The sequence below is a fragment of the Phodopus roborovskii genome, unplaced genomic scaffold (genome assembly GCF_943737965.1).
Source record: "Phodopus roborovskii unplaced genomic scaffold, PHOROB, whole genome shotgun sequence".
NCBI classification, from domain to species: domain Eukaryota; kingdom Metazoa; phylum Chordata; class Mammalia; order Rodentia; family Cricetidae; genus Phodopus; species Phodopus roborovskii.
The window spans coordinates 12,781,392-12,797,476 of NW_026126408.1; the positions used below are offsets into that span (position 1 = coordinate 12,781,392).

General features: G+C 48.5%; 2 protein-coding genes across 2 annotated transcripts; one reads left to right on the forward strand and one right to left on the reverse strand.

The window, feature by feature from the left end:
• Nucleotides 1–260: 260 nt before the first annotated feature.
• Nucleotides 261–7,307, reverse strand: Slc5a6 (solute carrier family 5 member 6). Its single transcript, XM_051181780.1, has 15 exons — nucleotides 6,760–7,307; nucleotides 6,426–6,491; nucleotides 6,093–6,144; nucleotides 5,558–5,625; nucleotides 5,148–5,302; nucleotides 4,782–4,922; nucleotides 4,492–4,621; nucleotides 3,906–3,994; nucleotides 3,496–3,608; nucleotides 3,105–3,172; nucleotides 2,188–2,274; nucleotides 1,876–2,057; nucleotides 1,610–1,713; nucleotides 1,287–1,402; nucleotides 261–1,166 (listed from the first exon to the last, which is right to left on the reverse strand). The coding sequence occupies exons 1-15, from the start codon at nucleotides 7,150–7,152 to the stop codon at nucleotides 1,020–1,022; spliced, it is 1,911 nt and encodes a 636-aa protein (XP_051037737.1). The 5' UTR covers nucleotides 7,153–7,307; the 3' UTR covers nucleotides 261–1,019.
• A 4,628-nt stretch (nucleotides 7,308–11,935) lies between these two features.
• On the forward strand, nucleotides 11,936–15,970 carry Atraid (all-trans retinoic acid induced differentiation factor). Its single transcript, XM_051181784.1, has 7 exons — nucleotides 11,936–12,078; nucleotides 12,712–12,830; nucleotides 14,045–14,116; nucleotides 14,277–14,348; nucleotides 14,567–14,688; nucleotides 15,352–15,449; nucleotides 15,654–15,970. The coding sequence occupies exons 1-7, from the start codon at nucleotides 11,980–11,982 to the stop codon at nucleotides 15,756–15,758; spliced, it is 687 nt and encodes a 228-aa protein (XP_051037741.1). The 5' UTR covers nucleotides 11,936–11,979; the 3' UTR covers nucleotides 15,759–15,970.
• Nucleotides 15,971–16,085: the final 115 nt, after the last annotated feature.

Here is a 16,085-nt window from a genome sequence, read left to right on the forward strand (position 1 = left end):
TTCTCATTAACAGTCTTTCCCTTGCTTCAACAGCAAAAAAATCTCAAAGCAGTTCTTGCTAAGAACAACTGAGGTGGCAGGTGACAAGATGACATACATCAAAAAGCAATGAGACTCACTCTGCCCCTCCCCACCTCCAGCAGCCTCCTGCAGAGACTGGAGGCCACAAGTCCTTTGCCTCAGTAGAGGAAGATACCTACACAGAGCTCTTATCTTCTCCAGGGGACAGTGGTTACTTAAAGAAACACAGAGGCCAGACACTAGTTCTAACAGCTTTTTTATTCCCTAGAAACAAAAAGCATGAGAAAACTCCAAAAGAAAATAGGTGCATGAATGACAGAATGAACCAGGGTGGCCTGGCTTAGGAGTTCTGAGGACAGCATGCTTCATAAGGAACCAGTGAGGACCCTGTCTCTTAAGTACCACCTGAGGAAGGTGAGGCTTGTGATGCAGAAAACTTACCCCCTCTACGAAGCAGATGTTACACAACTGTCTATTCTGAGACCCAGGACACTCGCTCTCAAGAACTGAGGTAGGCAGGTAAGAATGAGAGGGGACTTGAGTGTTACAGATAACCTGAACTCACAAATGACTGACATGAAGGGGGAGGTATCCAAGAACTTCATGCTTGATGGAGGAGATGGTCAATCTCGCCAAACCAGGCCCCAAGGCAGCTACAAGAAATGTTCCCATTCACTCCAAAGGACTCTCTGGTCATACTTAATCAAAAGCCACCCTTTCTCTGTATATTCTCTGATTGTCCCACTTGTGCATGGTTCTGTACCTCTCAAACCTAAGAGAGAGATTGGCAAGGGATAAGGAAAAACCCTGTCTCACCCTTGCATACACCAGTGTCCACGGAGGTGAAAACATTAGAGATCAAGGTCCTTTGTTGTGCGCTGGGTCACCCACCCCGCCCCTCCAGAACACATGTAGAGACTCATCACGGCACTGTAAAATAGCCTGTGGCTGCTGGCCTGCAGGGTAGACAGACTGGAGGCTTGAGTCCCCATCACAGGTCACAGGGAGGTCTCCTGGACAACGCAAGTAGGACTGCATGGCTGGTGGACAAAGCCATCCGCAGCCATCCTCTCTTTGTCCCTGCTGTCATGCAGCACTCCATTTCTCATCTTCTCTGGAAACGGTTTGGGAACCATGGGGGCATCCTGGGGGACACAAAGAGCAGAGGTAGGAGCGAGGGTGGACAAGGTAGGCCTAGTGTGGGAAACATGGCAGACACAAGGAGAACAGGGGAATAGCTAGCTACATGTGACAATGGGTCTCACCTGGCTGTGGCTTCTCCAGCAAAGCCGCTTCTGGCAGGATGAGGGCAGGAGTGAGAGGAGCTTTGGCAACACAGGATAAATGGTGCCAGGGTTCAGGGTCCGGCCCCGCATTCCCCCTGAAGGCAAACATGTTTGTCAAGAGACCCTCAGAGCATCAGTAGTTCCCTTCACCAAGGACCCAGTCCTCCAGCCCACTCTCATGTCAGCAGAGGAGAGTGGCTGTTACTGACACTCGGTGGCCCAAGGGCAGGGTCCCACCTCCCCCAGACTGAAAAGTGCCCCTCAGCCCCTCATTTTGCTGTGCGGCAACCCCATATCCTCACCGGTGAGCAGGCTGACAACCAGGCCCACAACGATGACTGTGGTGGAGTTGTGTGCACTGTACCATAAATAGGACAGGGAGTAGAACCGCTGTAGTCCTGTGAGCCTAGGGTGAGAGTGAGGACAGTCATCTGGCAGGACATTCTCGAGGTCTCAGAACCTAGCCTACCACTGCTTATGGCTTGTGGTAACCCATCCCTTAGCAAGGTCCCCATGAAATCCCTCAAAACTGAGCTTCACACCCGAGGAGAAAGTGAGCCCGCCTCACTTGGACTGGGTGGAGGAAGGCATCAGGGTGGTCACAGTGGCCATGGTCAGGTTGCTGGGCAGGAAGGAGCTGGACCCATTAACAGGAGGGGACGCCACGGCAGAACTCATCCTGTTCACTATGCTCCCAATGCCGATCCAGAAGGCCATGGTGAGTCCAGTCAACAGGCCCACGATGGCACCCTGCCCAGAGACAGTCAACTCTTGTCACAAGGCCCACCACAACCTTCATACCAGTCCCCAGAATTGTTGAGTACCCCAAAAGCCCAGTTCTATCCACATGCATATCTGGGGAGTCAGATGAGTCACTCACAAGAGGGTTGGCACATGGAAAGAACATCCCCAGGCAGAAGAGTCCCAGCAGTGGTCCTCCAACCATGCCAAAGATGCTGAGTGCCGCCTGGAGTTGATGCAAAGAGAAAAGAACACATGGGCTTAGAGTCTTCTGCCTCCAATTCCTGTCAATCATCCGCTGTTGGTTTCTTCAGGGTGGGAATGGCTGAGATGATGCACTCCAAGTTTAGGCCAAGCTCTAGGTGACTCTGGGCTAACAACATCCTAAAAATAACGTTGGGGCTTTTGCTCACGTGAGGGAGTCTATTCACAGTTAAAGGCCATCTACCCAAGGAGAATTTATGGGACTGGTGAGATGGTTCAGGGGATGAAGGTGCTTGTTACCTAAGTTCAATGTCCAGGACCCACATGGCTCAAGGGGAGAACCAATTCTCAAAAGCTGTCCTCTGACCTCCACTGACTGGCATGCAAGTATCCACATACAACAAATGAATAAATGTAATTTTGTTTTTTTCTGGTTTTGACAGGGTTTCTCTGTGTGTAGCCTTGGCTGTCCTGGAACTTGCTCTGTAGACCAAGCTGGCCTTGAACTGAGAGATCCACCCACCTGCTGCTGCTTCCCAAAGGCTGTGATTAAAAGTGTGCACCACCATGCCCAGCTTAAATGTATAACTTTTTATCTTTTTGTTTGAAACAGGGTTTCTCTGTGTAACAGCCCTGGCTGTCCTGGAACTTGCTTTGTAGACCAGGCTGGCCTCAAACTCAGAGAGGCCTCCCTATTCCTGGGATTAAAAGTGTGTGCCACCATGCCCAGCTTAAATGTAGTAATTTTTATTAAAGGCACATCCCATACATCTCAAAACAGCTACCTTCATTTCCCATTTCAAATATATCCCCCCCATCTCTGCTAAGGGTGTCTTTCTTTCTAGGCATTACCTGGAGCACTGATCCCAGATGAGAGGAAATATAGGCCATTCCCAGGCAAATTAGCCCATAGGCAAAGGCTGGGGAGGAGCAAAGGGGAGGCAACAAAACGATGTGAGTCAACAAGAAGAGGAGGGATAACACACTCTCCAACCAACCCATTTCTGTACCCCTAGAAAGACAGGTCTATTACTTCACATCCCAGCCCCAGGGCCCACTGCTGTCCTCATCGTGTGACCCAGACCTTATGTACTCATGCTCTCCCCTCAAAGCAATACATGATGGAGTGAGGGCTGTGTGCTAAACGAGGCATGTGCTGAGCCCAGGACTGAAGACTGATGACAGTGGTCAGGGTGTATCTCAGAATGAACAAGACTTAAGATACACAGAAGAGTAATCCTACCAAGGCTTCGGGAAAGCATGATGGCCCGGGTTTCGGTCAACTGAGGGAACCAGGGCTGAATTAGGTCTTCCATGGTGACAGTTGCCAGTGAATTGAATGCAGATGATATGGTGCTGCATAGGAGGAAAAAGATGAGCTGTGCTGGGTCTGAGAGCCAGAAAGGCAGAACTAAGGACTCTACAGAGGGGCCAGAGGCATAAAGGAAAGAAACTACCCATCTCTACACAGCTCAGGCTACTTCAAAGGAGGTTTGGAAATATAAATCTTTTCTGATGGAGTATAGGTTTGCTCACAGAGATGGCTGACACATACTTTGGGAGAGGCTATGCTATGTCCTGCCACCCAAATCAGATGGGCACACTGTCCCAGCAGGGCAGGTATAGCACATCGAGGACAAACTGTAGGAGTACCTGAGGGATCCACTGAAGAGGCAGGCAACGAAGAGCCCCGGCAGCCCCGGCATGTCCTTCAGGAGGTCCATGACAAAATAGAGGACTAACTGCAGTAGAGCACAGCACACTCACACAGAAGCCCCTCTGAACATGCCCTTGCCATTCAGAGCCGGGGGCATCAGGACGGGGAGCCAGTAATGAAGGCATCTTCCTCAAGCAGGGAGAAAAGGGGCCCTGCAGAGCAAACTACACAGCCCTTCTAGCGCTTCCTTTGATGAGCAGTGTGATGGCAGCACGCTGCCTACCTCACCAAGCATCTTCTATAAAATGGGGCTGTTGGGAAGCTTAGATGACAGTAGACATGCAACCGTTTCCAACAGAGGGAGTTGGCACCAGTTGTTTCCCACCAATCAAATGGGGTGAACACTGATTAGATTTGCTGAGGACTGGGATCTGACATGCCAGACAGTTGGGACCTCAGGATGACAAAACACTATTCATCTATTTTTTTTTTTTTTTTTTCCAGTTTAGCCACACAGGCACTCTGCTTAGGGACCAATACTGGCTTCTCATGAGCACAGGATGGAGCCAGAGGCCCCCTCACCTGGTCAGGTGCTGCTTGCTCTTGCTGGGGGCTCATAGTATATTTCTTATAATAGGCAAACATGACGAGACCAATGAGGGAGCTCATGCAGAGAGCCACTTGCTGGCAGGGGAACACTGCATAGCAGGAGCTGCAAAAGACAGAGGTGATACTGACACTGCACGACACGCCCCCCTGAGCCTCCAGAGAGCCCCAACAAGGGGTCCGGCACCCGAACCCTGCCCCACCCCACTGCTTCCAGGGAACCCTTCCCAAGCTCTTGCACCAATGTGTCCCATCCCTGAACTCACAGCACAGCAGCCTTCTCTGAGCGGGAACTGAGGTAGCGCTGCACCTGAGCCTGGTTCACACCATACAAAGACAGCATCATGAAGACACCCCCAAAGGCCAAAGTCCAGAAAGTGTGCCGCACAAATGGGTCAGGATCCAGCCTGCAAACACTACCTGGTCACTGCCAGTCACAGCCACCTCATCTCAGGTGTGAATCCAGGCAATGCCCACAATCCACCCACGATCACCTTCTCCCTCTGTAGTAGGGACTTTCTGCCTATGGTGTTGTCAGCTTTCTCTCTGCTTACTAAATGCCTGAGACCAGGCTCTGAAATGTGCTCGGCCACCTGGTGCTATAGGTACCAGTTGAGGAAGCACAGACTTACTCTATCCCAGAGATGAGTTTATGCTGGGAGGCCACTTCCCATACGTGCCCCAAGCCGCCTACTCTGGCAGAGCCTACAATGATAACCACCAGCTGCCCAAGGAACATGACCAGTGTCTGGAACACATCTGTCCAGATGACAGCCTTCAGCCCACCCTGCAAGGAGAAAAAACCATATCTGTCACAAATGCCAAACCAAGCAGATAGGGGGGACATCATACTCCCAAGAAAGCCCCTGCATAATACCAGAAACAGCTGGACTCATTCCACCTTCTCCTTTCATAGCCCACACTTAGTCTCATTCCACCGTGCCTTGCCTGGAACTTCACCCCATTTTTTATCTCTTCTTATGCTAGCCCTTCTTTTCCTTTCCCTTCGTCCTGCTGTTACCCCAGGAATAATCGCAATTACCAGTGCTGTGTAGATGTTGCAGACAATCCCTAGGGCCAGAACTGACAGCCACAGATCAAATCCAGTCACTGAAAACATAAAAATCACAATCCAATCTCTGGAAGGTTTTCCAGAGAAGTCCTGGCGAGGATAGCTACTCAGATCACAGAGATGAACCAGCTGTGGTGACACATGTCTTTAAGCCCAGCATTCCAGGGGTCTAGCCTGGTCTATACAGCAGAGTGCCAGGACAGTCAGGGCTACATAAAGACTATGTCTCAACAAACAAACAAACAAACCATCACAACAATGAAGCAACTAGTCATTAATGGTAACATAAGCCATTCCTCAACAAAGAATGTTCAGAGCTCCACCAAAATGTTGATTAACCAGTTGAGGTGAGGCATGGCAATGTTTGGTCATCTTTCCACTGAGGTGAATGAGTCTACTACTACCTCTGGTAGAGACCAAAAGCCCTGTTAACGAATCAATTATCTGTGTAGCACACTACCCCTCTGTCTGCCAAGGCCAGAAGTCAGGGACTGTGACCCCTCACCTGCATTGAGGGCCAAGGATGGTGCATAGAGAGCGACTCCCATGTAGATCACCTGTAGGATATGGGAAAGGATGTGATGGGGAGAAGACATGAGGGGGAAGACAGTGTCCCCAAGGCTTCCCTTCACCTGGGTTCACTTCCCTCTCACATCTCCCAAAATCTGGCTTGCCACCATTGTCACATATATCGTGGCATTGGACAGGATGCCATCAGGGGCTTGGCCATATAGTTACTCATAAAAATTTCAATCTTTTCAGTTTGAGAACAGGGAAAGGTCTGAGTTCAGCCTCCCCTCCCATGCCCCAGGCTCAGTTTCCAGAATATTCCACCTACCATCTGAAAGATGAAGGTCACAGTTCCGAGGACACGCACTGCTTTATTAAAGCGAAGCTCCAGGTACTAGATACAAGTACAAAGAATTTATATACCTTTTAAGGCATGGCATGTCTTGACCCCAACCCTCAAGAGGCCTAGCAGCACAAGGGAGTAGTCAAACCATACACTCTGGCCCCTAGGCATGGCACTCTCCCACGCCCATCCCCAGCTTAACTCCCCCAGGAAGAAGAGACACTTGGGGCAGCCATTCTTTGGCAGAAGCCTAGAGTCACAATCTTAGGTACCTGTCCCCTTTCCCATCCCTGTGCTGGAGAAACCCTTTTCTGTTTACCTCATAGGCACTGGTAAGATGCAGGCGGTAGAAGACTGGGATGAAGACGTGAGCAGGGATCAGGAGCCCCAGGAAGTAGGAGCAACCCAGGAACCAATACTGGGTTCCAAATCGGTAGATCTCAGCTGGTGCCCCCAGGATGGCTACTGCTGACTGGAAGGTGGCCAGCAGGGACAGTGCCACAGGAAGGCAGCCCATTTTTCGGTCTGCCAGCAGCAGCTCACCAACAGTATGCCGGCCCCATCCACGGCAAGCATGATAGAGCCCAATGGCAAGGGAGAGAACCAGCAACAGGCCAAATACCACATAGTCCACGACAGAAAAGGTGGAGACAACCTTGCTGGTATCTGAGGTGGTGTAGAAGGGAGCTGAGGTGCTCTCCTCCATACTCATCTTCACTGTGCCCGTTTTTCAGCACTCCTACTCCTGGGCTCTGAGCTGTCACTTGACTGAGCAGGTAAAGACAAATGGGTCAGGTTCACAGCATTCCTCTTCCTCCCAGTGACATGGTCCAAGGGAAACTGTAAGAATTCATCTGTCAGTCAAGCCTACCCTGCCCTCATGGCTGCCCACCCACAGGTTTTGGACATGTCATGACCAGACTCAGACTAGCCAGCCAGCACAGTGGTGAATGCCTTCAAGGTATGGGGCAGCTTTGTTAGAAGTTAGGGAAGGGAGGAAGCAGCAGAGTGAGACAGACAGGAGACAGTAACTTGGACAGGACCTTTGGGTGTGCAGTTATGAAATTCAAGCTCTTTCTTAGGTCTCCACCCGAGTAGCAAAATAAAAACCAACTCTAGCCTAATTTTCTTCATATAATCCCTGCATTCATTTTTGGGCACAGACCCAGTCACTACAATGTATTGAGCCAGGAAAGCCCAGCCTGGCGCCGTAGCCCAGCAGGGAAGACATGGGAGAATAGGATTTCCCCTATTCTCAGTGGCCTCAGTCCCACCTCCCTTGACCCAGAGCTACCTTCTTTCTAACAGCACCCCCACGCCCAGCACAGACGAGCGAGCTCGCCTCCCTGAGGTTTCAAGCCCATTCAGAACATCAGAAGGCTGGCCACTCTATATCTTTTGGGATAGAGGCATGTGCCACCACTGTCCAGGTGTACCCTTTATTAACATCCCCGTATCACTAGAGAAACCCTACCACTCTCAGCTCCTGCTAGATAGACACACTTGACAAGGGTGGATCTGGTCAAAATGAGACAGACAGGGGCTGGAGGGATGCTCTGCGGTTTCTCTTGTGGCACTACTATTCTCAGCATCTGCATGGCAGCTCACAATCATCTATTACTCTAGTTTCAGGGGATCTGACGCCTCTTATGGCCTCTGTGGGCCCTAGGCACACATGTGGTACACAGACATACACCAAGGCAAAACACCCATACACATTCATTATGCTGGAATCAGACATTTACCTGGAGAGGCAATCCCTGTTCTGAGGCAGAGCTGCCTGGAGCAGGAGGAGAGAGCAAGAATTGGGGTCACAGAAAAGCATAGAAGTCATTTGTTCTGGGCTCATCAGGGAACCAAGCACAGTGCCCCCAAATGGTCGTATCACCCTGTGCCCTGACCCAACTCTCTCTAGAAGTTCCAGAGCTCATATTCAACAGCATTCTTAGATGGATTAGGCTCTCAGGCTAAATCGTTCTTGGCACCCTGAATGCTAGACAGAGTTAGAAAGGAGTTGCCTAGAGAAGATGGAAAAGTTACTTTTTTACTTTTCTAACTCTTATACACACATAAATCACAATCTTTAAAATAACAAAGATGGGAACAGACTATTCAAAGTAAATCACTCTTACAGCATCCTCACTTCACACAGAGCATTAAAGATCCAGACATTTAAGTAACCTTTTCTTTCTTCAATGTTTATGCATGCATGTGAGCAGATTCATGAGCATGTGGAAGCTATAGGTATCTTTCTTGGTCACTTTCCAGACAGGGTTTGTTTAGAGAGTCACAGGCAACTGCCATGGTTTGGTCTTCATAATTGGGTGGCAAGTCCTTTACCTACTACTAAGCCATCTCCTGGGCCTCTCAAGCAACCTTCCTAAAAAGAACAGGTAATTGTCAGAGGCAACATTAGAATGCAGGCCTAGAGATCCCTCATCCATCCTACTCTCCCAAGTGTATGTCTTGTCTGAAGAGCAATCCCCAAGCAGGGCACATGCTTTTAACCCCAGCACCAAGGAGGGAGGCAGATCCAGAGGAAGATCTCTGTGAGTTCAAGGCCAACCTGGTCACAGAGCTAGTTCCAGGACAGCCAGAGCTACAATGAAACCCTGTCTCGAAGCAAACAAATACAAAATAAACCAAAAGTGATCCCCTAGAAGTACTCCTAGGCATGGAGGGGAATGCTAGAGAATGCTATGTATTTAGATAGCTCTACGTGATGACAGTTAATGTCCTCTGAATACTTGGCGTGTGCACCAGCAGTAAATAAAGTGCCTCACTGTCACTACTTTAGACTTTTGTCCCATCAAACAATCAGCCACACCTTATATCCTATCTAGTACCTTCTAGGTACTAAATTCCTACCTTAGAGCAGCCTGTCAGAGTGAAGCAGACACTCTGTAAATAATCTATAGCGCTACATCCTATCTAGTATGTGTCACTAAACTTTGAGACCCCCCCCCCACCCTTCTAAACTCAAACCTTCCCCTCTAAGCTCTACAAACACAAGTGATTTCCTGTTTTTTGTATTTGCCACTGTGGAATCTTCTATCCCAACCACCTCCAATGGTGAGCAGCAGGATATTTCAACTGAAACAGCTTCAGAGCATCTCTCAACAAAACCTGTAAAGAATTAATCTTGAATTTGTATTAGAATCTTGAATCTCTATTAGGGGGTTGGAGAGACGGCTCAGGGGTTCAAAGAGTTCTGACTTCTCTTTGGAAGATTCATGTATGGTTCCAATCACCCACATCAGTCTAAAACTACCTATAACTCCAGCTCTGTCACTTCTGATCTTCCCAAACCAGTACTCACATGGACACAGACAGACAGACAGAAAGACACACACACACACACAAAACATTAAAGAAATCTTCCACAGGTCCAACCTCACTATTCCCAAGACTAGGAGAGGAGCAGAGAGCTACCTGTAGCCAGTCATTCATAGAACAGTGTAGATTTCAACTAATCTAGTGACATATTAACACACCCCTTCCACCAGGAGATCAGGGCATCTTCTACCACAATGTATTCAGCATACCTGGGCAGGTAGATATTTCCTGGTTGACAAGATGTGGTTCCCACAAAGTAAGAAAGGGTCTGAGCTTGGATCACATGTTCTACACTCACAAATGCTACTCTCCAGATCAGCAATCCCACAAGGCACTCTGGTTTAACCTAAAGATGCCCTGGGCAACATCTTGAGATTTCTCCCTCTCTGGCAAGTCATGACTGCTATGAGATGAAAACTTCTTAGACTAGCAGGGTGGTGATAACATGCCTTTAATTCCAGCACTTGGGAGGCCGAGGCAGGTGGATCTCTGAGTTCCAGGCCAACCAGAGCTACATAGTGAGACCATGTCTCAAATAAAAACATGAGGGGAGGGGGTGATAGGTCCCACTACAGACTGGGTCCTTCTACTTCTGGGGTTTCCTGATAAATTATTTGCATTAGGCAGCAAGAATTCTCTAGGATGAAGGAACAAAGAGCCAAGCAGACAGGAAAATGCCAATCCAGTAACAAACACAGTTTTCATTTCACACAATCCAATTCTAGGAAAAGAACAATGGCTTTCTTAAAAAACCCCACTGATTCTTACCAATGGACACGTCCATTTCAGAGGAGCCCAAAGAAAGCCAAGCTATTTTACCAAGTAGGTCCCCTCTTAAAAACCCTGTATTCACACACTGCACTGGATTACTTTAACTGCAGTGAAAGGTATTGATACGGGTTGTGGGTTTGTTTTTTGCAGTCCCAGGATATGAACAAGCTAGAAAAGCACTGGGCAATAGGGCTAAACCCTTACCCTCTTCCTCTTCTGAAGTGTAAAGGAACACCTGCAGAGACAACCTCCACCAATAAGTCTTGGGTTTAAAATTCCCCAGTTTCTTACTAAAACAAAATACTCCAGCAGCTAAATGTATTAGTAAATGTAAATTCAGGACTTCCAGGCAGGTACCTGGAACATGTGGACAGGAAACACAAGCAGAGTTACCTGAAACGAACTCCAATTGTCTTTGGTGACCTTTTCAGGTGTCCTCACCAAAAGTAATAGGTGTCCTGGGATGTGACGGGTCTCTCTCTCTCAGCGCCCTCCCAGATAGGACTCCTGCCACTGATTCTGCGGAAGCCCTACCTTGCCTTGAGTCAGTGGTTCAGATAGGGCTACCAACGTTCATTCGTTCTCTCCGAAACCAGCATTCCTGGGAAGGCAATGAACGAGTTAGGAAGCGTCTTTCCCGCTTCACCGCCTTGCCGGGGCTCGCGAACACTACGCAACATTAAGGTGAAGGGTTCCCAGACTCGTGTCCTCCCTGCCAGCGTTTGCCCTTCGCCCTCCGATGTTCGCTCCTCCATCACCCGTACCCTCTTTCGATCCAGTTTTCCCCTTCTCTCCACACGTGGCGAACCCACCACACTTTGAGCTAGTATTTAAGACCTTCCCCAAAGCCCACGCTGAGAGGCTCACCCCCCGCCCCGCCCCGCCCCGCTCCGCCTGTCCTGCTGCGAGGCGGCTGAACTCAGGCTCTGCACAGCCCAATCCCCGCCCCACCCCGTCCAACCCCATCCCGGCCCACCTGAGACACCTCCTCCACACGTGGGTAGCTGGCCGGCCGGCCAGCCCGGCCCGAGCAGATCCCGGCTTGGTGACAGCGGCACCCCACCCCCCTGCCCGCCCTGATTGCCAGGCCGCCATGTTTATTGAGGGCGGATGGAGAGGCCCAGTTGTCCGCACCCTGCTGAGGAAGCATGCAGCAGACCCAAAACACTAAGCGGCGCCTGGGGCGGCCTGCGTTACAGGAAGAATGGAGGGAGGGTGGGTCTGCCCAACAGGACCAGGTATACTGGAGCGCAGACAGGAGCCCCACAAGCCCGCGAGCAGCAGCGGCGCTCTTGCATATTATGCCACGCCCCGCGGCGTCGGCCCAGAACCGATTAGGCCACGCCCCAGGCGGACAGGATTTGGGAGACTAGGCCCCGCCTCCTCACGCTCCGCTCTCGCGAGCTGTCAAGAAGGTTGAAAGGAGTGGAAAATGGCGTCGTGCGAGCCAGGCAGTTCTGTGAGCCCGGTATCTTGGGCTGCTGCCCTGCTCCTGGCTGTGGGCATGGAAAGGGCTCTGGCTCTACCGGAGGTACAGAAGAAAGTTTGATATCAGACAGAAGAAGGTTGCTGATCGTCAACCTTGTGTCGAGCTCGCCCGCCAGTGACTGTCCCAGCTCCAAGCTCAGATTTCTCCCTGAAGATTCCCTAGCCCTGCCCCAGCGGGGATCGTGCTCCCGAGTACTCACGTACAGCCGACCATTGGCACCTTCGCCTTGCCCACACTCAGAGACCTTTGAAATTTCACCTCTTGCTTTTGAGTAACTTTATATTGTTCTTCCCACTCCAGAGCCCCTGATTCCTCGGACAGCTGTCCTTGCACGAATGTACATTGTATTCTTTGATGCTTGAGTACTCTGTGTACCTGCATGCAGCCTTTTAACACTTGCCAAAACATGCCTGTCAGATGGAAAAGTCTCTGGAGAGGACATAATAGGGTCAAGTAATGATTCCACACATGAGGGCCTTCTCTCGGGAAGGACTTGTATAGCGCGCTCGCTGATTTGGTGCCCGGTTGTAGGGGAAGAAATGGGTTTTATATATATAAAAGCCAGCTTTCTACTCTGTATTATAGGAATTCTGGAGAGAGGGCTGACAGCTAACTATTGATTCTTTTTTGTTCTTTTTTCTTTCTGGACTCTTAAAGTTTCTTTCTCTTCTGCAGATATGTACCCAGTGTCCGGGAGGCATGCAAAATACGTCCACGGTAGCTGTTTACTGTGAGAATACTTCGTCGTTAATGCAAGCCCGATGCTGCCTGAGTCAGAAGGGCACCATCTTGGGGTGAGAGAGGAGAAAACATCCTTGGATACTCAAAAAATGTTCCCAGTCTTGCCTAACTTTGGGGATAAATATTGGCACCTAACTGGAGGCATCTAATGTTGATTATAAAACGTTTAGATTCTACGTAAATTTTTATTCCAAAGGTAAAAGATATTTTTTCTTTTCCTTACCAGTAATAGTTCTTGCCATTCATAGACTTTTTTTTTTTAAATTTTTTTGAGACAGGATTTCTCTGTGTAGCTTTGTAGACCAGGCTGGCCTCGAACTCACAGAGATCCACCTGCCTCTGCCTCCCAGGTGCTGGGACTAAAGGCATGCGCCACCAATGCCTGGCTGATTTGCTTCTTTTTGTTGTTGTTTTGTTTTTTGTTTTTCCTTTCATTTAAAGCCTCTGTGGCTGGGCCTAGTCTTTGTAATTTCAGTATTTGTGAGGAGGATCAATAATAGTTCAATGTAGGCTGGACAGTGGTAGTGCATTCCTTTAATCCCAGCACCTGTGAGTTCAAGGCCAGCCAGAGGTACAGAGAGAAACCCAAGGTCACCCTTAGTTACTTAGTGAATTTAAGACTAGCTTGGGTTACACTGAGACCTTGTCTCAAAAAGAAATTCTTATCTTTAACACCAGCATTTGAGAAGCTGAGGCAGGAAAATTGTCACCAGTTAAGACCAGCCTGGGCTGAACAGTGAGACCCTGTCCCAAAACAAAGTCTTTGTAGAGTGGTGGCTGTGATTGTGGCTTGGTGACAGAGTGCCTGCCTCAAATGTACAAGGTCCTGCATTTAATCCCCACCAGCAACAACAAAAACCTCTGGGTCTGAGAATCACAGGATAAGAGATACTGTCCTGGAGAAAATAACACAAAGTTTCTTCCAATATTTGCACAGTGCATAGCCATACTGGCTAGAACTGTGTGACCCCATAAAAATTTCTGTTGATGATGGAAATGTTCCATATCAGTACTGATCAGCACAGGAACCACAATTTCATATGAGTCTGAGTTTTACTTTGGAGAATGCACTTGAATTAAAATGTTTACATGTAGCTAGCGCTTAGATTGGATAATACATGATAACAATGTCTACTACCATCATACTTATAGTTCTGAACACAGTTATATTCCATCAACATTAGATTAGATTGTGTATGTGCACAAATAATAAGCTTGCCAGGGATGGAAAAGAGACATAGTTATACTAATCACTTTGTTTGTTCAGGCTAGATCTCCAGAACTGTTCCCTGAAGGATCCTGGTCCGAAGTTTTTTCAGGCTTCTACTGCTGTTATCATGTATGTGGCTAGGTTTGTTCCTAATATGGTGATGGGAAAGTCTTTGGAGATAACTCTTAACATTAGTGACTAAACCTATACAACAGAGGATAGACATTGGATTAATAGCCCAGGAAAGCATGCTTTTGTCAATAGAGTACTAACAGTATGTACTTTGCAGAGATCTTCAAGCAAATCCTATCAAAGATGATTTGACTAACACCTTCCATGGCTTTACCGAGCTCCAGACTCTGTGAGTATTGGGGAAGAGAGAGTCATAGATGTTAATTGCTAGGTGCTCAGCAATAGTGAAATTGCTATTGCTGGTGTGTGTGTGTGTGTGTGTGTGTGTGTGTGTGTGTGTTCACGCGCGCGCACATATGTGCATATGTGCCTGAGTAAGTTTGTATGCATATGGGTACCTATGAATCCATGGCCTTATGCATTTATGATCACATGTGTTGTCTTCAGGATACTTCCACAAGATGTCACCTGTCCTGGAGGTATTAATGCCTGGGAAAGTATTACCTCTTTCATGGACAAGCAAATTTGCCAAGGACAAAAGGATCTGTGCAATAGCACTGGAAACCCAGGTATGCTGTAACATGGCCATCTCACCTTCTTTCTAAAGTGAAGCCATTCTCCACTTTAGAAAAACAAAGATGCTAAAGTACCTGTTTGTCCAGAGTTCTCCATTCCCTGAAAGGCTTTAATTATTTTTTCATAAAGATTTACTTATCATGCATAGGGTTCTGTCTGCATGTGCACCTGCACGCCAGAAGAGGGCACTAGATCTAATTATAGATGGTTATGAGCCAACATATGGTTGCTGGGAATTGGACTCTGGACCTCTGGAAGAGCAGCCAGTGCTTTTAACCTCTCTCCATCTCTCCATCCCAGGTTTTTGATTATTACTGTTAGTGTTGCACTCTGATTATTTATGGTTTTTTTGTTTTTGTTTTTATTTTCTGAAGCAGAGTCTATGTATTCCTAGCTGATCTGGAACTTGTTGTGTGCCTGCCTGTCCCTGCCTCCCAAATGCTGGGATTTAGGCATCTGCCACCATGCCCCGCTTTTCCTTCTTCTTTTGACCTAGAAATGTAAGAGAACCTAAGCAGATACTTGAGAAAAATTCCTAATGAGATTCGGTGATGTCCTCCCACCCAAGTACTATACTTCTGAGACCAGAGGAGATTGGCTCTTCAGGGTCACATGGCCTTAGACTCTAGTGACTCTTGTTTTCCTCTGGCTCCCAGAAATGTGTCCTGAGAATGGATCTTGTGTACCCGAAGGTCCAGGTCTTTTGCAATGCGTTTGTGCTGATGGTTTCCACGGATACAAGTGTATGAGGCAGGTAAGGAACTGGACCTTTTAGAACTAAAGGAATGCATTTGGCAAGAACCTCCCAGAAAGAGATACAAGGAACTAATGCCAGTTGCTAGTAGGCAACTACAAGGGTAGTGCCCAGGATGAGCGGATGCATGGCTAAGGAAGACCTGGGTGTCAGAAAGAGACCCTGTGTATACTGCTGTGACTTTTGTTTGTCTGTTAATCACAGGGCTCCTTTTCACTGCTTATGTTCTTTGGGATTCTGGGATCCACCACGCTAGCCATCTCCATTCTACTTTGGGGAACTCAGCGCCGAAAGGCCAAGGCTTCATGAACCACACAGGGCTTCTTGCTCACCCGAGATCGCTCTCATCGTGACAAACATTACTCGCCAGCCAGCCGTTGGATCCTGCTCAAGGCTGAAGAGGCCATTGAATATGAAGGAAAGTGTCAAATTTCACCTCCTCGGGGTGGTGGACACTCGGTTCAGGAGTGGACGAGTACTTGCTTGTATTATTGACTACAATAAACACTTTTTTTTCTTCATTGTTTTAGGGAATCATACCCTACCTTTGCGTGTTTCTTGCTTGAGGGGCTGGTTTGGGACGGTCGGGTTTCTCTGGTCTCCAGGGTTTTGCTTGGTATGATGCTGGGGAACCAC

Bases quoted from the DNA above. Each gene is read 5' to 3' on its own strand.
- Slc5a6 (XM_051181780.1), bottom strand. From the start codon at position 7,152: ATGAGTATGGAGGAGAGCACCTCAGCTCCCTTCTACACCACCTCAGAT. The intron at 3,173-3,495 runs GTAGGATTACTC...GCTCCTCCCCAG, and splicing joins CATGCTTTCCCGAAGCCTTG to CCTTTGCCTATGGGCTAATT. The intron at 1,167-1,286 runs GTGAGACCCATT...TGTGTCCCCCAG, and splicing joins GCTGGAGAAGCCACAGCCAG to GATGCCCCCATGGTTCCCAA.
- Atraid (XM_051181784.1), top strand. From the start codon at position 11,980: ATGGCGTCGTGCGAGCCAGGCAGTTCTGTGAGCCCGGTATCTTGGGCT. The intron at 12,831-14,044 runs GTGAGAGAGGAG...TTGTTTGTTCAG, and splicing joins CAGAAGGGCACCATCTTGGG to GCTAGATCTCCAGAACTGTT. The intron at 15,450-15,653 runs GTAAGGAACTGG...TGTTAATCACAG, and splicing joins GATACAAGTGTATGAGGCAG to GGCTCCTTTTCACTGCTTAT.